This window comes from Suricata suricatta, chromosome 2 (genome assembly GCF_006229205.1).
Source record: "Suricata suricatta isolate VVHF042 chromosome 2, meerkat_22Aug2017_6uvM2_HiC, whole genome shotgun sequence".
NCBI classification, from domain to species: domain Eukaryota; kingdom Metazoa; phylum Chordata; class Mammalia; order Carnivora; family Herpestidae; genus Suricata; species Suricata suricatta.
The window spans coordinates 110,579,335-110,603,291 of record NC_043701.1 but is presented as its reverse complement, the minus strand read 5'-3'; the positions used below and the strand labels follow the sequence as shown (position 1 = coordinate 110,603,291).

Genomic DNA, 23,957 nt, shown 5'->3' with positions numbered 1-23,957 from the left:
ACCTGAACCAAAGTTGGAGGTTCAAACAACTGAACCCAGGCACCCCAGTCTCCTTGATGAACTTTTAAGTGTTGTTTTTCTTTGGGGGGTAGGATTTGCCTTTAATTCTCTTTTCTTTTTCAGCTTCGATGTTCACCTAGATAATTCTAGCCATCCCTATGTGCTTCTGCTATGAGCTAATAACTCTCAAAGCCATATTACTTAAAACTTTCATGTAATACTGAATGTTTCAAAAGCACTTAATGGATCTCAATTTAACTTGACCTTTCCTCTCCCACCTACCTCCTAAGCATTTCTTGGTGAGGACAACACTGTCCAGTCCATCTCCTGGACTAGAAACCAGGAAGGCATTCCAGATCCCCACACACCAGGCCCCTACCTCAGGATCTCTTGTAACCATTGCACTGTACCCTCCATCCAAGGGGACCTCCTCCATCCCATCTCTCCTGAATCACCACAACCATTTTCTAATTTGGTGACTCACACACATTTATCTTTCCCATTTAGAAGTCATGATGGACTAAGTGCTGATCTACTCATGTTACTTCTCTTCTTAAAGCCAATAAAAGGGAATCTGTTGGTAAAGCGTCTAATTCTCAATCCAGGCCCAGGTCATCATCTCAGGGCTCATGAGATCAAACCCCACATCAGGTTATGTATACACTGTCAGCACGGAGCCTGCTTGGGGTTCTCTCTCTCCCTCTGCCCTCCACACCAGTCTTGCGCGCCTCCTCCTCTCTCAAAATAAATAAATAAGCTTAAAAAATAAGCCAATGAAATTACTTGTTTGTACTGGTCTAGTCCCTGCTCGTTCCCTGACCTAGAAAGCAGACTTCACCTGGTTTTCCGTCCTTTCCTCACCTCTTACTTTTTTCTCTCCTGAAAGCTATCTCTATCTCAGAGGGCCTGAAGTTTCTCCGAATGTACCAGTTTCAATGCTCCTAATTTCAAGATTCCTCTTTCTTTTTTTAAGTTTTTTAAATGTTTGTTTATTTTTGAGAGAGAGAGAGACAGCGTGAGCGGGGGAGAAGCAGAGACTGAGGGAGACACAGAATCTGAATCAGGCTCCAGGCTCCGAGAGCTGTCAACACACAGCCTTATGTGAAGCTTGAGCCCACAATTCATGAGATCATGACCTGAGCTGAAGTTGAATGCTCTGAGCCACACAAGCGCCCTTCAAGATTCCTCTTGAACCAACTTAGTCAGTCTTTCAGGTATCCTCAGTGAACACTGCATTTTTGTGACCTTAGTGTTCTTTATTCTGAATTTTATCACATATATTAGTCTCTCCCCTACTACAACTAAACCCCCCTGAAAGAATCCAGTTGAGTACCTCCTTGTGTCAAGTCACCCCCATTTCCCTCAGTGTACATCACAATTACTTGTGGAATGGCTAAAACCTCAAAGGAAGGGGATCATTCAATTCAATTCCTTTACTTTGCTATGCAAACGATGTGTTACAGAAACAAAAGCAGGTAAATAATTTGCTCTGTGTATTTCCTTATCTGTAATGAATAACAAATCATCATTCTTGATTCACTGGCAAAAAGATTAATCAATCAACAGTCCTAAATAAGACAATTTATTAAGACAGGTTTCTGCAGAAGACTAATAGCTATGTCAACCATGTTATATTATTTACAAATATACTGTGGAAATTATGCAAGTAAATATTGCTAAATCACATTCAACATATTTTGTCTTAGCTTCCTCTGTTACAGGAAATCAGAATTATAAAATAGGCAAATTAAATACTGATGATTCAAGTTTTTAAAAGATTCCTTACTTGATAAAAGGTATTATAGACCCAGTATAACCGGCAGGGCCCCTAAAAACATGAGTTACACAGAGAAATAATCTCCTTAACAGAGAGGGATGCACTGTGAACATCAGATAGTTCTTGCCCAAATTCTGAGAACTCCTTAGGGCTACTGGAAAGCAGTTGAAATGCAGTGAGTACGCTGTATGAGACTTAGAGGAAATCAAACAAAAAAGTAATATGAGACAACACCTACATAATGTTCAAGACTTGAGAACTCTGTTTTGATTGCTTTAAATGGTTGATTAGAGAAATAACTAGTTTCTGCTATATTAACTGTTTGTCATCCAACTCATATCAAATCCTAGTAGATAATTCTAAATGGTTCTCACAGACCAACTGTTGAAATCATCAGCAATGGTCCTAAAAGCTTTTCAACTGGGAGAGTGGAAAAAATGAACCTATCTACCCAGAAAAATGGATTTTCCCAAGTGAAAGGTGATAAGGGGTGTAATTATTTACAGACACCTAGTATGCATACAGACATACATAAAAATCATAAGAATACACATGCTAAGGTCAGATTCATATTTGAGTCATTGTGTCTCAGTTTTATAAGTTTTTTAAATGATAAAAATTGGGCTAAACTATTAGAAAAGATCACATGGAATTAATCTATCGCAGTAAGACAGACATATCTGGTGAACAACAACAAAAATAAAGTCTGAAGTGTACAAATCCATAAATATAATGAATAGGAACACCCTAATCTCGATGACTCTCTATGAGAGACAACTGAATCAGATCTCAGATTGACCTATTTTTTTCCATTTCTGCTGATTATTTTGTCTTATTCTTAAGAGTGCCAATTTTCTGTGATTCATTAGTTAGAAGAAATTAAACGACTTTTCTTGCAGAGACACTAGGGGGATAGTATATAACCTTCCAGAGAATTCCAAATTGTCACATTTGAGAACAAATAGCACTGGAGATAATAAATTGAAATGGTCCATGAAAATACAAAGCTGTAGAAAAATACAGTAAATGTCATGACAATTCAGGGTCACCTCTCAACTACTGAACATGCTTCTGCGTTACCTGCTCTTTCTCGTGAGGACTTGGTATTGTAGATAGAGTAGATGTTATGTTTGTCAAGGTGAGTTTCCAAGAATGCGACAGGGAACGCCCCAGCAAAAGCAGCAAGACATTCTCCTAATGCAGAGCGCTGCCTACAAGTGGAAAATGTTTGAGTTTTAGGTCTTCCAAGAGAATGAAGACGTTACACTAAAAGTGACAAGTTTAAAACTTACATTAGATGGATAATCAAAGTACCCCCCAAATCCAATTTCTATACTTCAAAACATCATCTGCTTTCAATAGCAAAGTCTCCATCATTTAAAAAAGCAAAATCATCTGTTAGTTAAAAAGAAGTTAAGGGGTGCCTGGGTGGCTCAGTCAGTTGACCATCTGACTTTGGCTCAGGTTATGATCTCACAGTTCATAGGTTACAGGCCTGCATCGGGCTCTGTGCTGACAGCTCGGAGCCTGGAGCCTGCTTCTGATTCTCTGTCTCATTCTCTATGTCCCTCCCCACTGCTTGTGTGTGCTCGTTCTCTCTCTCTCTCAAATATAAATGAAAAAGTTTAGAAGATTAAAAAAATAAATAAAACACACAAAAAAAGAAATGACAATATTACAGACCAAAATAACAAGAAAAATCCTGTCAAATCCCTCCACAAGCCTGGACATTTCTTTTGCTTTGCTTTCTTTCTTTACAACTTTTTAAAAACACAGTGCACTACAGAGGAAGAGTTCTTGCTAGGTGAATAAATGCATTGATAAACATTAAAAAAAATAAAGTAGCGATACCAATTCACTAATACACTTTCCTGAAAATTTACTATGTATAATTATTTCAAGGTAGGTATGAAATATTAAGACATAATCTGGGCCAAAAGTTATTAAAAACACTTAAAACTGATGTATCATTTTTAAGGGAAGGAAGAGGTTTAAGGAATCTTCTGGGATCAGTTGATTCAGGGCAGCTCATGACCCACGGCTCCCCCAGACACTGACATAAATTCTTTCTCTCCCTCAATTATCTACGTAATCCAAGAATTCACTGGCACATTGTTGATTAAATATAGAACAATATGACAGTTATTTCAGCATAGTATGACCTTCTGAAATTTTACATAAATATTTTACCTAAAAAGTCCATAAAGTCTATCTAATTAAGAAAAGATTATGCAATTCTCTTAGGTAGCTTTAAATTTATTAATGGAAAAATATATGAGTACATAAAATTAACAATGCCTGATAGTCTAATATTTTAATTAAAAATGACTAGATATTTAGTCAGCTAGGAGAAAATATCTCTTCACAGAATGACACTGAATAACGCAGAGTTTAATTCAAACACGGAATAACATTTTATTACTATAAATGATTTAGGACACCGAGGAAATAGATTCTATAGGGCACAGGCCTTGATTCAGACAGACCTGAGCCCCAAACTTATTCCTAATACTTGTGTCACTGTAGGAAGATTACTCACTTTTCCTATGTTTTGCTTTCCTTACCTCAAAAGAGGAATGCAGAATTACAAAATTTCTGGCATATGATAGTTGTTCAAAGTTTAAAAATAATGAGCATATACCTATTCAGGAATTTAATAACCTAAAGTGTTGCACATATGACCCTAAATAATGCATTCCCTTCCATCTGCCTGTACAAGTCCTTTTATTTCATTAATAATGCATGTGAATTATTTAATAGTTTAAGATTTTGATTCAATTAGTAATTCTCAGACCAACTGTGATTATTTGTATTTTGGAAATAGTAGGTTTTTTATATGATGTTTATTAAGACATCTACATTTTCTTAGTACCATGACACTCTCATTTTTTCCAAAATATCTTTTATTCATCTTCCAATTTTTATTTTTATACTCTCCTCAAATGACTTTATAATTGCAAGAAAAGTAAGAAAAATATGTCTTTTTATAGAACCTAACAAAAGGATCACAAAGTTTACCAAGGAGAAACCAGACATAGGAAGAGTAACAATGAGAATACTGTGAGGTTATGAGGGAGTTTGGATTACCAGATGCTAAATGTGCCACAAACTACTAACAGTTCAGGCTACGTGGTACTGATCTAATCACTTAAAAAGTCAAATAACAAAATAAAATAGAGATTGTAGAAATATAACCTGGTAAATATATCGCCTCAGTATAGGATGAAGGTCTTATTTTAAATCAGTGGATCAAAGAAATATTTAGTAAATCATTCCTTGGGGAGGAGGTTGGGGGATGGATGAGATAGGTAAAGGAGATCAAGAGGAACAAACTTCTAGATATAAAATAAATCACTGAGATTAAAAGCGCAGCATAGGGAATACAGTCAATAATATCGCAACAATGTTGTGTTGTGACAGATGGTAATTATGCTTAGGGTGGTGAGCACAGCATAATTTAGGGAACTGTCCAGTCGCTAAGCTGTGCACCTGAAACTAATGTAACGTTGTATGTCAACCACATGTCACTTAAAGATAAATGCTTTCTACATGGTGGATGGTTTTAAACATTTAATTTGAATTCTATGTAACACTAAAGAGAAACATGAAACTCAGATTCATTTCTAGTAAATTCCTTTCTTACGCCAGAGATGATTGTTTGAGACATTCTTACTTTCCTCAAACTTCTTACATTTCTTTTTAATTGTTTTTAATGTTTATTTCTTTATTTTTGAAAGAAAGGGAGAGAGACAGAGCATGAGCAGTGGAGGGGCAGAGAAAGAGGGAGACACAGAACTGGAAGCAGGCCCCAGGCTCTGAGCTGTCAGCACAGAGCCCCTGATGCGAGGCTTGAACGCAGGAACTGTGAGATCATGACCTGAGCTGAAGTCGAAGTCTTAACTGATTGAGCCACCCAGGCGCCTCAAACTTCTTACATTTTGTTTCTCAACACTCACTCAGCTGAGGCATACTTCACGGAGAAAAATGAAGCCACAAGACACAGACCTGTTTATACTTGACTTATCTATTACCAGCTTTCTGCTGAAGGGAGGAGAATTCTGAGTTTCACAAATCATGTTCTAAAACATACATTTCGGAATACCCCATGTCATTCTCTTTACTCTGTCCTTATTCACACACAATAAGCTGCCAATATTGCATTCTTCACTTTGTTTTGGTTTTTGTTTCCCCATTAGGTATAAGCTCTTTGAGAGTAGGGATCTATTTGCCTACTGTTGTATCACAGAACCCGGTGTTTAATAAGTTTTTACTGAATGAGTAAAGGATTATAAATTAAACAACTAGAAGAATAAAAACCTAAGATGTTTGTTTATTTTGAGAGGGAGAGAGAGAGAAAGCACAAGTGGAAGGGGCAGAGAGGGAGACACAAAATCCAAAGCAGGCTCCAGGCTCTGAGCTGTCAGTACAGAACCGGACATGGGGCTCGAACCCACGAACTGTGAGATGATGACCTGAGAAGAAGTTGACACTCAAACAACTGAGCCTCCCAGGTGCCCCAGAGAGTAAATATCTTAACTTCTAGCTCTTACTGAGTGTAGTAAAACTTTTCTAAAAATATTAAACTAAGAGGAATAAACACACATGAAATAATTGACAGATTATATATATATGTAAAAAAGCCAGGTCCCAAGATTTATCTTTACATAGTTTTATATATAAGCACTATAAAGTTATATAAAGCACTATAAAATGCTACAAGTCACAAAGAGGGGAAAAAGAACAGGCAAGACATTAATAGTTGCTATAAATAAAATGGTTTTAATAAATAAAATCCATTACTAATCAGTAAAATGACACATTAATAGAAAATGGACAATAGATATGAAAGGCAATTCATAAAATTTTTTAAAATGGCAAAGTAAACACAAAACAATGGCTAGGACGTGGGAGTTAGGGACCTGCCTTTGAAAATAAAAATGGGACCCCATCTTTAACTGTTGTATTTTTAAATAGTAAGAAGAAGAATAATCAGAAGTGAGGAAAATATGAGGAAATAAGGATTTTCTTATAAAACTTGATAGTTTCACCTGAATCAAGTCTCTGGAAAGACAGTAAGATGTGTATCATAATTCTTTCATGTTTGCCTATTCTTTATACTTCTAAACTCTGAGACTATTACTAAAATAAATAAGAATAAATATACGCAGAAAACTATGAACACAGATTTAGCATTACTTATGGAAATGAATAAAACACCCTACAATTCAAAAATAAAGTGTCATGTCAACCAATAATAAAACTTCCTCAGTATAAAATATTTGAAGCCATTACAATCATGTGAATAGAGATTAACTGGATATGCAGGTAGGGGCTCCTGGGTGGCTCAGTCCATGAAGCGTCCAGCTCCTGACTGTGGCTCAGGTTAGGATCTCATGGTCCGAGGCTTTGAGCTCCACGTCAGTCTCTGTGCTGCCGCCACATAGCCTGCTCGGGATCCCCCTCTCTCCCTGTCTCTCTACCCCTCCCCTGCTCGTGTGCTCGGTTTCTTTCTTTCTCAAAATAAATAAACAAACATAATAAAATATTTTTTTAATTAAAAAAAATTTTTTAAATAGTTTATTGTCAAAATGGTTTCCATATAGCACCCAGTGCTCTTCCCCACAAGTGCCCTCCTCCATTACTACCACCTCCTCCTTCAGCCCTTGGTTCTGTTTCCTTTTCAGTATTCAATAGTCTCTCAGGTTTTGCTTCCCTCTCTCTTCCCAACTCTCTTTTTAAAGAAAAAAAAAGGTAAAAAATATTCAGAGTGAACTTACCTATCCTTTTATATGGGTTAATTGTTCTAACTCTGTGTAGTTGCCATGCTATTTTAATTACTGATGCTTTACTTTTTTATTATTTTAAAAAATATATTTATTTTAAGAGAGAGAGACAGCATGAGCAGGGGAGGAGCAGAGAGAGAGGAGCAGAGAGCAGAGAGAGGAGCAGAGAGAGAAATCCACACAGGTTCTGGCCTGTCAGTTCAATCTCATGAGCACTGAGATCATAACCAAGAGTCAGACGCTTCACTAACCCAACAGACACCCCTAATTATTGATACTTTATAAGTCTTAATGTTCAGTAGGCCAAATGAGCGAGCTCCCTTCCATTACTTTTTCCTTTCTCAAAATTTTATTGGCTAGTCTCGTGAGTTATTCTTTCAAATAAACTTTCAAATTAATGTGTCAAATTTCATTAGAAAATTTCTTTAAGTTTTTTTATTGTTCATTTTATTTTTTTATTTTAATGTTTATTTTTGAGAGAGAGAGAGAGAGAGAGAGAGAGAGCGAGCGAGCAAGTGAGCATGAGTGGAGGAGGGGTAAAGAGAGAAGGAGACACAGAATCTGAAGCAGGCTCCAGGCTCTGAGCCGTCAGCAGACTCCGATGCGGGGCTTGAACTCGGGAATCACCAGATCATGATCTGAGCCGCCAAAGTAGGATTCTTAACCCACTGAGCCACCCAGGTGTCCCCACAAAACAAAATTCTACTTTAAATTGTATTGTAATAGATAAACTGGGGGAGAATTTACAACTTTTCAATATTATTCCATTAGAATTATCCTTTCAATGATTTATTTCATCAGTCTTCTCTCCAAATTTTATTTAGTCTAGCCTTTTAAAAAACTGCCCTCTTTTTCTTCTCTTTTTCACAGACATCTTTTACTAAAGTTGTCAGCAATCTCATATTTTAAATTCAGTGAGGACACCTTAACTTGACCTGTCCACATCAGCTGAAGATCTCTTCATCTTGATTGTGAGAACATAAAAAATAAAGCTGGATTTAATGACTGCCTATATTGATGCTTATTTTGCTTTTCAGATATATATGAGAAACTCTTCTAGCAGATACATTCTTAAGACTCATAAATGCTCTGTTTAATCTTTACATTGAATATGGTCTTTAGCATTATTGCTTTACTTATTTTTTTAACATAACTTGATTGACATTTATTATACCAATTCAAATTTAGCTTAAAGATTGTTCAATTACTCCCAAGGAATTCATTATGCTAATCTGGTTGTTTATATTGTAACTAAGGAAAAAATGATAAAGCAAAGACTTGAAATAAATGGTTGTAACGCTTGAAACAGATATTGATGCAAAGTTAGTTTTAAAATCTTACCTTTCCACATAAATGCTTTTGCTGGTTCCCAAAGCATATAAGCTAGTTAGAATTCTGTAACATGACACTTGTACATCTTCCACTGAGGAAAAACAAAAACAGAACAAAAACACTTGTTATTTATACACCACCTTAAGAAATTTTAGGATGAAACCAAAATTCCATACTGAGGGCATACTTATATCTTAACATTAAGAAAAAATCACAATTAGGGGGGCCTGATTTGTTCAGTTAAATGTCCAACTTCAGTTCAGGTCATGATCTTGCAGTTCAGGAGTTTGAGCCCCGGGTCAGGCTCAGTGCTGACAGCTTGGAGCCTGGAGAGTCTGTGTGTCTCCTTCTCTTTGACCCTCCTCCATTCATGTTCTGCCTGTCTGTCTCTCTTTCTCTCAAAAAAAAATAAACATCAAAAAAATTTAAACAGCAAAATTAGAACAAATAGATACATAAAATGAATAGAAAATTATTTCTGAATCAAAATTCTTTTCTTTAAGGAGCTGAAATCATTCTATGGAATGGACTATGATTATTCAGAACATTCTCAGGAACGTTTTTAAAATAATTTTTCTATAGATGGAAGAAAAAAGGATTTCTTCAAGATTACAATTAAGCACAAGAATATTTGGGAAGGACACATAGATTCTGTTTCTTGGTTTGAAGGTATATAAAGACTATGTCTTGGGGCACCTGGCTGGCTCCGTTGGTTAAGCATCTGACTTCAGCTCAGGTCATGATCTCATGGTTCGTGAGTTTGAGCCCCGCATCAGGCTTGTGCTGACAGCCCGGAGCCTTGAGCCTGCCTCAGATTCTGTGTCTCCCTCTCTCTCTGCCCTTCCCCTTTTCATGCTCTGTCTCTCTCTCTCTCTTTCTCTCTCTCTCTCTCAAAAACATATAAATGTTAAAAAATCTTTTAAAGACTATATCTTTTATTTTAACACCTAAGTGAACAATAATGAGAATGCTGGAGACAGTGAGTTAGTTATTTCTGACCTGACATTCAAGGCATCAATAAGCCAATCCCTTAGTGAAACCCAAAAATAAAACCTTATAGATGATCTGTGATCCAAGAAGTCAAGTTTAAAAGGCAAAAAAAAAAAATCTAAGAACATTGGATTTATAATTCCAACTCTTCTACCATGTCCTGGATAAAGTACCATGGCATGAATGGAGAAATCGTCCTTGTCCTTCAGACCTGCTTGCATGTCCACACTGCACTGCAATGTTCCTACAATGGTTCAAGGACATGTTTTGCAAGTAGCGCTTGTGTTACCCACTGAGTAATGCGGCAATCTCACACGCAGCCATACTTCACTGGGAGACCTCCAACGCTGAGAGTCTGAGTACGTGTGTCAGCAGTCAATACCCACTGGACTGTTTAACACGGGCTTATATCTCTCACAGTTATATCAGCAGGAGGGTAGGAAATTGGGACAGGTCACTATTGCTGTTTTTTTCACCCTATTTTGAGCATTCAGTATATATTATTAATAATAACGGAATTCTAGGCAAAAACAGCTGATTAAATCCATAAAAATAGACTGAAACCTACAAAGACAAAATATGTGAGCCACCATAGTAGGTCAATTATTTGGACACAGACCTTGTCTCAGTAGTTTGCCTATTTGTCAGAATGGCAGCCTGTGGTACAATGTGCACGGACTCGGATGTAACAGGAAAATACTTAATGTTGCAGATCCCATGGTCAAACTGCATTAGAAAAATTCCATGGAAAGAGAGCAGGAGTACAATTTGGAGACTGCCCTTCAACAAGGTGGAAGTGATGCCCACCACCACTGCCTTTCTGGTCTCTTCTGTGAATGCATATGATTCTATCTCTCTAAGAATGGTTTCTGTAAGTCAAATGTCAACCAAATGTTATGGAAAAAGAACAACGTGAATGTCAATAGATTAGTAGTGCTTGGGTAAACAGATGGGACTTTCACAATTTCTCATCGCACTATTAGGTAATGAAACTCTACATAATAGATTCACATACATATTAGATCTTCTCCGAACTGATGCTGGCCAATATGCTCAAATAATGAAGACAGCATCGGCAACAGGGCCACCGTGGTATAATTGATAATCTGAGTAACACCTCTGGGTTGGTTTCGGGTGTGGGTGAACTGGCCTTGCTTAAGATTCTCCATCGTCTTCTCCAGGTCCTCGGCAGCATTGTCCAGAAAAGCTCTGAGTGCACTTTTAACACTCTCCAGGCCAGTCTTCATGACAGTCCTAGTATTAGAGAAGGAAGAACACAGACCTTGCAAAAGGAGCAAGTGGAATACAAATAAAACCTGCTTCTACTTTATGTTTATGTATCCATTACTTTCACTCAGTCAACTACTTCAATTCGCTTTCAATAAACTTTTTCAATATACTTACAGTAATTTATTGCTCTGTGAATGCATAACCTTTCCCAAATGTCTTCATAGTCAACTTAATGAGGACCCAGATCAAAAAGCAGTGCTCATGCTCTGTATTTTCTACCAATTTTGAGAGTATTTGTTTTATAATGAGCAAAACACAGGTCTTGAGCCAGTTAATCCCACATCCTATACTAATGAAATGTTTTCTTGGAGCAATGGTTGAAAAAGAAACATTGAATCCCATCTACCCCAATTCATCAAATGATGAATTGATGACGTTTTAGGAGTTAAGTGTAGCTATCAGCTAAATGAGCCTTTAAAGACTGAACTTTGTACAGAAATGACCCTCTAATGCCACTATTTGTGGTACAAAATTAAGGGATATGATACCATCTACTTTTTTGATTTATTATACAAAACACCTCAAGTAAAAATTTAAATGCAAAAATAAAGAATCTGAGAGCATCAGGGAATATTCTCCATAGGAGACATATAGGAATTTTTATTTAGATTTATCCTGGATAATAAATGTGGCTTAAAGGCTGAATTAACCCTGCGAGATCCAATGATTTGGTATTTAGATGGCAACCTGTTGAATTTTCAGTCCTCTTGCTAGGGGGGCAGAGAAGAAAGTATAGACTTGAAAACTGGTCTCCTCTCACACTTACTATGAAATCTTAAGCGTCACTTTACTCCTCTGTAAAATAAGAATAAAACAGATCCCTATAAAGCTAAATGGAACACAAGTTACCACATCAGAAGCTACTAAGACCTCTGAGGCTGGAGCGTACAAGCCACAGACACATTCCCAATTCAACCCTCAGTTAAGTACCTAGCTGCTATGGAAATTGCTTGAAATTTAAATAACAATTTATATACGATCATAAAAATAATAGAATGCCATTTATTAGTAATTTACAAAATGTGTTTTCACCCACAAGTGTTTACTACAATTCCAAAGAGACAAGGTGTGTCTTAGTATTCTTTTGTAGCATCACTGCCCTCATTTAGACAAAAACGTATCCATTTACCTTGCATCCAAAGTCTGACCCAAAATATGAAGACAGTTGACAATTGATGTGGCATCATTTCCTAAAGAGGAAACAAAATACTGTATAAATTGCCCAGAGGATTTCTCAGTGATCTTTTCTAGTAATATCTGTGTACCAAAAATTAGTCAATGGTACAACTTGATAATAACTCAATTAACAAGATTTGTTTGATAATCAAGTTTAAAATCATGCAGTTTTTCTGCTCAAAAGTGGTTATGCAAATGTAAGTAGAAAAGCGATAAAGCATGTTTCATCAAATAGCTGACATACTCAAGAAGCATTCAAAGCACTGTGCCAGGCTGGAGTGTTTTAACGAAATTCTTCAAATATATCCACCTCCCCATACTGGCTCATCTTTCTTCTAAGTCCAACTGTGTTACCAACTTTTAAATCAGCTCATATCCTTTATGAAAGGAGGTGGGCTAAAAGTCCCATAGATAAATCTAATTCCTTTGCAAATACCCAAGCGTCTCTGCTTTCTTATTACATTCAACTGCATTAGGACAAATTATTTCGCCTAAATGTTTCTGGCCTTTGGGAAAAAGAGCCACCAAACTATCATGTAAATAAGCATAAGAAGCTGAAGAAGTTAAATCCTACTCTTCTGAGATATTTGAAATGGGGATGGCTTTTCTTGAAAGATGACATTCACCCATTTCAATTGGTATATTTTATCAGAAAGTACAGAAATATGAATTATGAATTGCTGTATCCATTTTACTTTGTGATGAAGATATATAACAGAAAATAAATAAAATGATGAATCTAAGGTTACAAAGTAATATGACCACTCACAATACAGCTTGCCATTATTGCTTCCTTGTTTCATACTTCCCTATTTATAATATATATAGTCATGTCCTGGGTTCTGAGGTCTGAATGTACATTTTTAATAATATTTGAGTATGTTATATTCTTTGTTATAGTCTTTCTGCAAAAAAAATCATAATATACATGAAAATTAACAACTGCCTTACAATCTGGATAAGACAATTTAGTGATAGGATACACATAAGGAAAAAAAAGGGTATTCATTGGTAGACTCTGAGTTCTTTAGTAAAATGTTCCCTTCATCCTGTGCTTTGATTCTCAGAATTTCTGGTAACAATGAAGACAAAACCAGAGGAAAGGCTGAATTTGTTATGTCCCTCTCTATTGATTAGTGGTGGTCCTAGGACTTTCACTGCAGCCCATTCAAGTATTGTTCATTAAATAGTCACACACTCAATAAATACATGTCCAATGCTAGGCATTCTCAAACTTCCAGTGATAAGTAAAACAGAGGTCTCATGGTACTTGCATTTTAATGGGGGACACAGATAATAAAATATTAAGGAAAAAAATCAATATGAACCTAATATTAGGCTACAGTCAAAATGTATTATTATATTTATATACATTAATTATATAACCTTATATCTATTAATTATATATATACATATCAGGAATAGGGATTAGAACAACTAGATGCAGTAATGGGGTAAGCGGTCACAAGGCTCTAAGAAAGTGGCAAATTGAGCAGAGATTTGAATGAACAAATCATGCCTGTATCTGGGAGAAGGGCCCAGGCAGATGGCGCAGTACGTGCAAAGGCTCTGAGGCAGAAAATGAAGCTGGTGTTCCACACAAGGCAGTGTAGGTGCCTGATGTGTGATCAAGATTCAAGGGAAAGAAGGTGGGTATGAGGTAGAGAGGAGGGGAGTGGCCAGGTTTTGCCATTAGAGCAAGAACTTTGTTTATATTTTTCTTTTCAGGTGCAATAGAAGACATTCTTAGGTTTTGATCAGGATGGGTTCTGATTTCTATTTTAAAAGGATGAAATTCACAATGTGTGAAACTCAGGAAGGGCAAGAGTGCAAGTCTGTTAGGAAGCTGCTACAGTCAATGACAGTGAATTTGCATTAGGGTATCAGCAGTAAAGAAGTTAAGAATTTATTTTAAGCCTTTGTTTATGGACTGAATGTGAAATGAGATGGAAAGGAATCAGGGAGAACTCCAAAGTTAGGTGAGCTCTTGTATGAGCACTTGGGTGAATGGTGGTTAAGATGTACTGGTGTGGAGAGAGCACAAGACAGGAGCGGAATGAGGGAGGTCGAAGCAGCGTGCTCTGCTTTCAGGGGGTTCAGCGTGATGAACCTGTTAATGTCAGGTAGAGATACAGAACAGGCCGTTGATACACAAATCTGCAGTGCAGAGAACAGATCTGAGTTGGAGCTATACATTTGGGCACCATAAGCATACAGATACTTAAAAACTCATGGGCCTGAATGAAATTCACTGGCATGTGCATAAATACAGAAGAAAAAAAGGCCTCAAGGCCTCCAATGTTTGGAAGTGTGGAAGATAAGGAGGAGACAGCATAGAGAATGAGAAAGAGAAGGCCCAGCAGGAAGATGGGATGCAAGGCAACGTGTGAGACTCTCGTGTAGGTATTATTTAGCCCGAAGCCAGGAGCCCTCACTCTTTGTCCTAAAACTCAGCTCTTTTTCCCTTTTCCTGCCAGTGTGCTGTCTCCTCATATGGATGACCAGTGTTTATACTCTGGGCCTTTTCCAACGGAACGGCTCAGAACTGTAAGCCTCCATTCATGTGAACTCGTGGGGCGGGATTTCTGTTTGCATGCAGGCCAGCCTCTACGATAGTCTGGCAAACAATAGGCATGCCGTTCAATCTTGTGGGCTGTGAAGAGTAGAAAATAGTACCAGTAGCCAGACAAGTCCTTTGGGTCAGATGAAAAGGCACAGGGTGCATGCGAGACTTCTGGATTATATAGTAACCAAACATAAGCTCTGGAAATTGTCACACTTTGGTATGCTCCATATTAGATTCAGTGTAACTTTGAATGGAAACATCTCCTTGTTAAAAAAATATGGTGCGGGAAGGACCCTAAGGCATGTAGAAAAAGTACAAATAGAATCTTCAACATTTTGTTGTGTAGACTAAGCAAAAGCATCAGTTCTATCAGCAGGGGTAGAAGCCTAGCTTATGGTTAGCCTTGAAGACATAAAGCATGTAGCAAGAGCTTTAGATAAAATAAGAAGGCTTCTGAACTCTTCTGAAGGCTCTCTGGATCACCATTGCCAGAAATGTCAATCATGCTATTGGTAAGAGCTAGAAAGGCTAGTAAAAGTGGAGTAAGACGATAAATTTTTAAAACGACAAGTGTATTTTCATGTATTTAACTACATGTAATTGCTTCACTAATTGGACTAGAATAAAATCAAAAGTTTGATACTTTTCAACGTATGCTCTTTCAAGGTCCAAACCACTTCTCTTGCCTTTGAACATATCTGATCAACACTATGACAACACCTGTGGATTGCCTATTTGTCCCTCAGGTTGTGTGTTTGCATCAGTGCGTAAGCAGGAAAGGTACATAATTAAAATCAAAACCTATACCTGAATCTGATAGCAAGAAGCAGCAAGCATCCGGTTTTTAAAATGATTGTACCGGGGCACCTGGGTGGTTCAGTCAGCTAGGACTCCAACTTCGGCTCAGGTCATGATCTTGTGGTCCATGAGTTCAAGCCCCGTGTCTGGCTATGTGCTGCCAGCTCAGAGCCTGGAGCCTGCTTCAGATTCTGTGTCTCCCTCTCTCTCTGCCCCTCCCCCACTCATGCTCTGTCTCTCAAAAATAAATAAATGTTAAAAATTTTTTTAAACAATAAAATGATTGTACCAACTCACAAAATATGACTATTCTCTAAATAAAAACAACAAAGTTAAACATGTTAGAGTCAAAATATTCTTTTTGTATCTTAATCTCAACTTGTTTTGTGGTTTTTAATATAAAGTTCCTGTAATTCAGGAGTTTTCAGTATTATCCAAGGGCTGACGTGCAATGTCCTGGTTGTGTTTTGTAAACTGATGTTTCAAGCATTATTGGCTTTGTCTCTGCTGGGGAAACAGTGACAGACTTTCTAATTTATATTCTTCTTCCTCACTTGTCTTGCATGGCTCTTGATACAATATCTCACTGTGTTCTCTTCTTTGAAGAAATGATTAATCTTGGTAGATTCCTCATTAATAATGTGAAATAAAATTATGCTAGAGGTATGTATTTCTCTCAAAATTATGAGAGGATTAACAGTGACTGAAAAGAGCCATGCTTTTATTATTTCTGAGGTCTGTGACACTGAACAGAATAAAATTATTAAAACTTTAACCTAGTGAAAAGTTTCAGTTAAACTGAAAATATATTTTAGATAATTATATATTCTATTTATTTACCCCAAAGTAAGGACATTCTCTCAAAGTGGTATGTGCAAAGGAAAGAAATATCTGAATCACTCTATTATTTCCTAATACTATTTTCATTTCTGTTGTTTCTCACCTATTTCTTTACAAGCAATACATTACTTTTTACATAGCATATAAAACAAGTTAAAACCAGAAAACTTTTGCCTTTTTTATGTATACTGTTATCAAACAACAGAAGTGTTACTTAAGGGAAATACATTAACGATACTTAAGTGATGACAATAATCAGCAAAAGTAGTACATTGTGCATAACTGAATTATTAAATTCCCAGCATAATGAAATGTTCAGTTTTCAGATATGCGCTATCCTTAGAGATCCTGAGTGCTTTAAGTGATTTTCCTTTTATTATGTATCCCATTAAACACAGCAACAATCTGAACCTTCTTAGGGATAATACGTACATGCACTAATTTTCTAAATATCCCGATACAAAATGGCAGTACTCATTTTAAATGCTTGAATGGGTTTTGGGGATGGGGAGGTAACAGAAGGGTCAACGTATATTTCACCAATTAATTTGTTAATCAGGGAGAGATACTGACTGATAGAATCCACTATATCACTCTACTATCAAGACTCTACAAACATTAAGATTCACAGCAGTTTAAATCAGGCATCCCCACCTGGGGGGCGGGGAACCCAACATTTTAACAAGAACTACTACTTCATTTAAATATGTGACAATAATTATCCTCTTAAATAACCCTATGTCTAATACTGGAGTCAAATTAATAATGTGCTACACTGGGTTTTAGGGTCACTGAGAACAAACCCGAAGAAATTTTGGAGTACTGTGCTCAATTTTGGAATGTTTGCTTGACTCCAAGCATTCCTAGAAATGTCTCTGCCATCAGATTTGGAAACTCTCCAGCTCTCTGGACAATCTGCTATCTCACTAATACATTAACATTTATCAGAAAATGGGAAAGTAGAAAAGGCCACTGAATGATAATTATTTTGTGCCTTCTCCAATAGTTCCTCTAGGTGAAAGGATCATGGTTGGCTGGGTTTAATGATCTTGTTTGAAGAGTTATTAATTATGCATTACTTCCTCTTCAGTGTAAGTGCCCTAAGTGGTTTCTTGGACAGCTTAAGAAATAAAAAAGATATGTGATTCTCATGAATTATGGGATAATTGGATACTAGAATTTTCTTAATAATGTCATAGGCCAAAAAAGGAAAATTTCAGTTATTCTGAATGTAAGAAAATTCCAAATCAAGAGTCCTTATCTCATTGTTCTAAGTGTCTGCTCTTCTCTTTTGGAATGTGGGCTTCCTGAAGGCAAGACCAAGTGGGTTCATTCCTTCAGTCGCCTGATATTGATAAAATACCTACTATATGCCAGACTTTGGATACAACAATAAGCCCTCAGTGAACCAGGAGGTTTGTGCCAGACAGAGATGTGAATCTGGTGACATCATCGTTGAGATAGATGAAGATACTAGAACAAAGAGAAGGCTGTAAGAGTAGGGGGAGGCACTAAAATCAGGGAGATTGGGGAAGGTTTTCCTGACACAGTAGGTAATATTTGGGTTGAAATCTGAAGGGTGAGCAGTTTCCTCACGGAGTGTGAAGGACTAGAGAGGAGACTTATGTCTGGGAACACCATTCTCATAGGCAGTTACAGCAGGTGCAAAGACCCTGTGCAGAAAGGGATGTGACACTTTCAAGAAGGAGAGAAGGCCACTTAAGCTGAAGCATAGAGAGCGAGTCAGAACATGGCAGGGAAGGAGGATGGAGGGGTAGTTAGGGGATAGGCTATGAAACACTACTGTGGCCAGATTCAGAAATCTTCTCAAGAAAAGGGAAGCCACTGAACCTGCAGGAGTGTGACAGGAGAGACTGGATTGTGGGAAGATTCGACTGCTGTGGAGCACGGTTTGGAAGAGCAAGAGGGCATTCAGAGAGTATGGTCAGTTTGTTTTGCAAGGGCAGGTGACAGATGCCTGGACTGGCCTCACTCAGGTGGTGGCAGTGGAGAAGTGGAAAAATCTTCATTTTCCTGCCCTCACAGCCTAAAACTGTGCCTCCTACTGAGCAGTGCACAAAAAATGTTTATTGATGGGGTGCCTGGGGGGCTCAGTCGGTTAACCATCCAATTTCGGCTCAGGTCATAATCTCGTGGTTCATGAGTTTGAACCTTGCATTGGGCTCTGAGCTGTCAGAGCCTGGAGTCTGCTGCGGATTCTGTGTTTCCCTCCCCTGATCATTCTGTCTGTCTGTCTGTCTCGCTCTCCCAAAAATAAATAAAACATTAAAAAAATTTTTAATGAAAATAAAAACGAAATGTTTATTGAATGAATTCTTCAAATGAATGCCATTAAGGCATTAGATTGCATTTTATCATTATTTATTTCACATATAAATATAAAGCCCTTATAAAGTCCTGATTTGCATACACCTGTAGCACCACAGTTTTCCCTGTTGGAGGCTTAGTTACAGGTTATGCTTTCTCTCCAACTGACTGACAGGCTTAACACAGGCTGTAATAGGAGGGTTTATGTGTTTTCTAACATGCTTGGCATCCATAATTAGAATTTCCACTTAGCAAAAATGGATGAAAATGGTGGGATTAAAAAGCAATACTTCATTAGTTGGCAATGGGTCCTTGAAAATGGCAAATGGGCCCCCCATCACTTCTCAACTTGCCTGGATCCCATCCATATCCTAACCAATTTTCTTAAATACAAGAGTGCACCAACTAACTTACAGTCACTGGCGAACATTTCAGAATTTAAACAGGAAGACTATATACATAATGAAGATCCTAATTTCTTCACTGTTTTTTTCCATAAAGTATTTAAATGGATACATCAGAACTACTGTTCTGTGGGGAATAGGGCCTGTTCCCTCTTTTAAAAAACTTAAGTTTTCAAATATAAAATGAAATGGTTTAATGCCTCAAAAAGAATATATGAAGCATAAAAACAGTTCTGTACTGATGACCTCTTTAATTCTTAAAATAGTGTGCCTCAATATATAGAACACATTTTAAAGTAGATAAAAGATACACACAAACACAGAAGTCCAAATTTGGGGAATCTTCAATTAATCAGAAAAGTCTTTCAACTATAGATGAAGTCTGGAAGTATAACAACAATGTAATTTAGCACCCAGCTTGGAATAAATACTCCCTCACTCATAAGATCCTGAACTCACCACACTCACCACCACAGAGACAAGTATTTTGTCTCTTAGTTTACATGAATATTCTCCTTGTGTCTCCAATCCCACCTTCCTGCATGTAGAAGGTTAATGTGTGTCTTTCTATATCTTTACCTCTGCTAGTTGTTCCTAAGACACATGGCCGAGGTATTTCTTTGTTAACTTCAACTTTTAACTGTCTTAATTTCTCCTTAGCTTAAGTCATAAACAGTTCGTGAACTAAGTAACTACAAGAAAACCATTTTGATCATCAGCGTATTGTCCACCAGAATATGGAAAAAATGATATCATATAAAGGAAGGGAGAAGGGAAAAATTCAGAGGTGATATGACTATAAAGGACCATTGTGTGTGTGTGTGTGTGTGTGTGTGTGTGTGTGTGTGTGTGTGTGTATACACACATATATATCTCTAGGTCTCTCTCTTTAGGGAAATCCACAATGGCAGAACTGATACATCAAAAATAAACAGTTGGTATACCAAATCTCTAGAAATGGGTAAATTATAAAGGCTTCATTGTGCAGGTACTTTAAAGAGCCAAGTCCCCTAGATTTCCCTAGGAATCCCTTAGGTTTGAAAGCCGTTAAGACTGCATTTATGTAATCCTTGAAAATTCATTATCTTATATTTGATGTGCACTTGATCTCTAAGATTAGTAGTTATTTTAATGCAGTTTAAAAATGGAGAAAAAGAAAAACAAAAACAAAGGTTCAGAGAAGTCAAGTCCCTCATCCAAATCATTCAGCTGGTCTAGTTACAAATAAAGCACTCACATCTAGGTTTTCCAATTTGAAGCCCATTATTTTTCCAGGACATCCTATTAGTGGTTAAAGTCAGGTTATAACTGACACATGTAAAGGTGACATGGATAAGACTTAAAGATTCCAATAATTTGACAAGTCTGTATTAGAAAATTTTTGATTAATGAAGTCCTCTTGAATTTCATATTACTGTTAGGCAAACGCCAAAGCAAATTTGAAACAGTGAAAATAAGAGATGCTAGAATAATATATATATAAAGAAGACATACAAGTATGCTTTTGAGGTAAAGTAGCTCTCCAGTAAATTCCTGTTAAAAATAAAAATAATAGTATTTAAAGACTAAAGGATTTAAAATACAATGCCTAAATAGAGTATCAGCATCATGGATGGTATGAATGTTAACGTCTGGTTTGTCTCCCTGGAGAGGTAGGACAAGTTTCATTAATGCATTTATCTTCAATACTGGCCCCTTAACAAAAATAGGAGATTAAAGAATGGGCAATAATTTATCCACATTAAAGGAAGTCTACATGTAGTACCTTTGCAGAAGTTTATCAACTGGGAAATGGTACAAGGCAGGTTTCTGGGGTGTTGGAAATGTTCTATGTCTTGATCTGAGCATATGGATGTGTATGCATGGATGGAAAATTTCAACAAACTATATAATCAAGCTATCCTCAAGATTTGTGTACTTTGCTCCATATATGGATTATCTAAAAAAATTTTAAAGGAAATTATAGTGAAATATAACACAAGGAACCAAGAATTTACAGTAAGTAAGGACTTAGAAATAGCACGATGGGACTATTATCGTGCTCATCAGTAAGAATGCAAACACTGCCCTTGAGAAAAGGGTCCCCCATCAAAGTGATAAACAAGAAAGAACTCTCTGAAGACATATGGAGGATACTTGAATCCACTGTTATTATGAGAAAGCTGAAGAGTCCCCAACAATTCTGTCTGGACAATGTTCACAGAAAATTTTCTATGTCGAGGAAAAGTCAAACAAAAATCAGTCAACTAGAAACTATTTTGAATAGAATTTGCCCATTGATGTGGCACAAGTGACAAATTAATGCAAAACCTCAGGCAATTTAAATGAAATTCAGGGGTACGTGGGAGGTTTGGTTGGTCCAGTTCTGACCCTTGGTATCAGCTTGGGTCATTATCTCACAGTTCCTGAGTTCGAGCCCCATGTCGGGCTCTGCGCTGACAGTGTGGAGCCTGCCTGAGATTCTCTCTCTCTCTCTCTCTCTCTCTTTCTCTCAAAATAAGTAAATAAATAATATTTAAAAAATAAATGAAATACAACTTTTAATTACTAAATTTAAGACTACCAAATATTGGATCTATATCAGAAACCAAACAAAGCTTTAAGGAATTACATACAGAGACTATCATTTCTCAAAAAATATACTGTTTTAAAGAACTTAAAAAAGTAATTTGTGTGTGTAAATATATATACACACACATATCTATTCTTCAGTTTATTCACTGTGTCTTGTACAGAAACTTAATCCTTAGCATTTCCTGTGAATGGAATTGAACTTACACCTGTATCAGGACACTACTTCATTAGTGAAATTACGCCAACACTGTCTCAAAACCTACAGCGCACAAAGCTAAAAATTGCTTTTGTGGTTTACAAAAGCAGATACAGGAAATGAAAACACAAATTCTACCAGCTGCTATGGAGTCCTAAAGCCCACCACAAGGAGAATCTGTGGAAAGTGGGTGACTGCCCTGCATGGCTATCCAAAAGCAGGTGCCCGGGTGTGTGGACTTCAGTTACGTGAATTCTCAGACACAAACAAAAGCTAACTATGGGGTGAGTGAAGCTAGAAAAGTCACTTTTGCCAAGTGAGGTCCTGCCTCACTGCCTCTACCATGAAGCTCCAATGTCTGGAATGCAGTCAACATGCAAATCTGTAGTCAAGAGCATTAAACAAAAAAAGAAGTGCAGTTAAATTTTTTTTGATTTATGACAGCTCATTCTTTAATCTATCAGAAACAAATGAATTCAAGGGCCCTGTTCTGCTTTACCCTCCAAAGTAAAATGTGGCGGAAGCCACCATGTCCATTCATTTTCTATTTCATAATAAAACCTTTTGATTTTCAAATGTGCTTTGGATGAGCATAAGAAAGTTACAGTCTTCAATGTACCATAGATAATGTGACTTATAGACAACTTCGAGGACCTTATCTTTGCCTAGGACGACCATGCATGCAGCCATACAAACATGCTTTCATGCAACATAGCAGCACACAACACAGTGCAGAACTGGCAAAGAAAACCAAGTGCTGGCCATGCTAGTATTTGTTGCAAAGGTCTCCTTACCAAATAGTGAAATCCTATGCCTGACAAGAACTCCAAGTTTGCAGAATAGGCTGAAGACAAAAGAAAACCAAAAGAGAAAGGGGAAAGGGGGAGGGAAGGTAGAAAAGACAGGGAGAAATTAAAATAAAATTTAAAACAAAGAAGAAAAAAAGAAAAATAAACAGCTTATATATGAGCAGGAAAAAAGCAACATGATGTCACGCAGAAAGAATCAATTTTCTGAGCAGAATGTGGAGTAAAGGTATTAAAGAAAGAATCTTTGAGTGCATATCTTTAACAAACATGGTTAAAAAAGCACATATTATAAGAAACCAAAAAAAAAATTGAAAGCAAAGCTAATTAATATAAAAGCAATCTATATGAACCCCACAAGAAAATGACTACTCAAATAAATAGCACAAGGAAAATGCTTAAAATTTTATTTGCCCAAATGTACCACTGAAGTTCTAGAATTTTTGTTGTTGTTGTGGATATTATTTAAAATTAGAAGTATGGCACCTGGGGCACAAAATGTCACGTTAAGGTTTAATATGTTTATCATTTGAACTTTCCTTCTTCCCGACCTGGAGCACACCCCTTCCACAGATACACCAAAGCATCCAGTGAATCTGAACATGGTGAATTAGAGACAGAATTTGAACTGATAATAACTCAGAGAAAAATGTTATATACGCAGTGACTTCACAGGCTCTTCATGCTAATGCTTGAGGTAAGCCTATTATCTCCTCCAGGGCAAGTTCCTGGGCCTTTGTGTCCTTCCTGGGCATTGGCAGTGGGAGATCCCGAATAAGGGTGGCCTGCATTCAGCATGACAGCACTGATATGTACTAAGTCTCACATGAGAACCTGGGAAAGACCTACTGCTGTCCCGGCTTGTCCCCAGGTTTGTCCCCAGGCTGCAGTCTGGTGAGCTCCTTCCAGGTCTTCTCAGGAACACCCTTCACTCCCTTCCCTGCTATCCTCCCTTCTACCCATCCCTCAGGATTCAGCACCTGACAAGCCTTTGCTAACATCTGGTGCTCCTTCACCACTCCCAGTCCAAGCTGAAAGGGTTCACCTTCCAGCCTCTCCCAAGGGTCATCTGCAAATCTCTACTGTGACACCTAACC

At 37.2% G+C, this 23,957-nt stretch overlaps 1 protein-coding gene across 1 annotated transcript in view; it reads right to left on the bottom strand.

Moving 5' to 3' along the window:
• Nucleotides 1–23,957, bottom strand: part of RYR2 (ryanodine receptor 2) — a 526,329-nt gene that overhangs the window by 124,932 nt on the left and 377,440 nt on the right. Inside the window, exons 63-67 of the mRNA XM_029919427.1 lie at nt 22,849–22,898; nt 12,302–12,362; nt 10,898–11,136; nt 8,902–8,983; nt 2,858–2,988 (exon numbers count right to left, since the gene is read on the bottom strand). Of these exons, the coding sequence (XP_029775287.1) occupies nt 2,858–2,988; nt 8,902–8,983; nt 10,898–11,136; nt 12,302–12,362; nt 22,849–22,898 (563 nt within the window). The remainder of the gene's footprint in view (nt 1–2,857; nt 2,989–8,901; nt 8,984–10,897; nt 11,137–12,301; nt 12,363–22,848; nt 22,899–23,957) is intronic.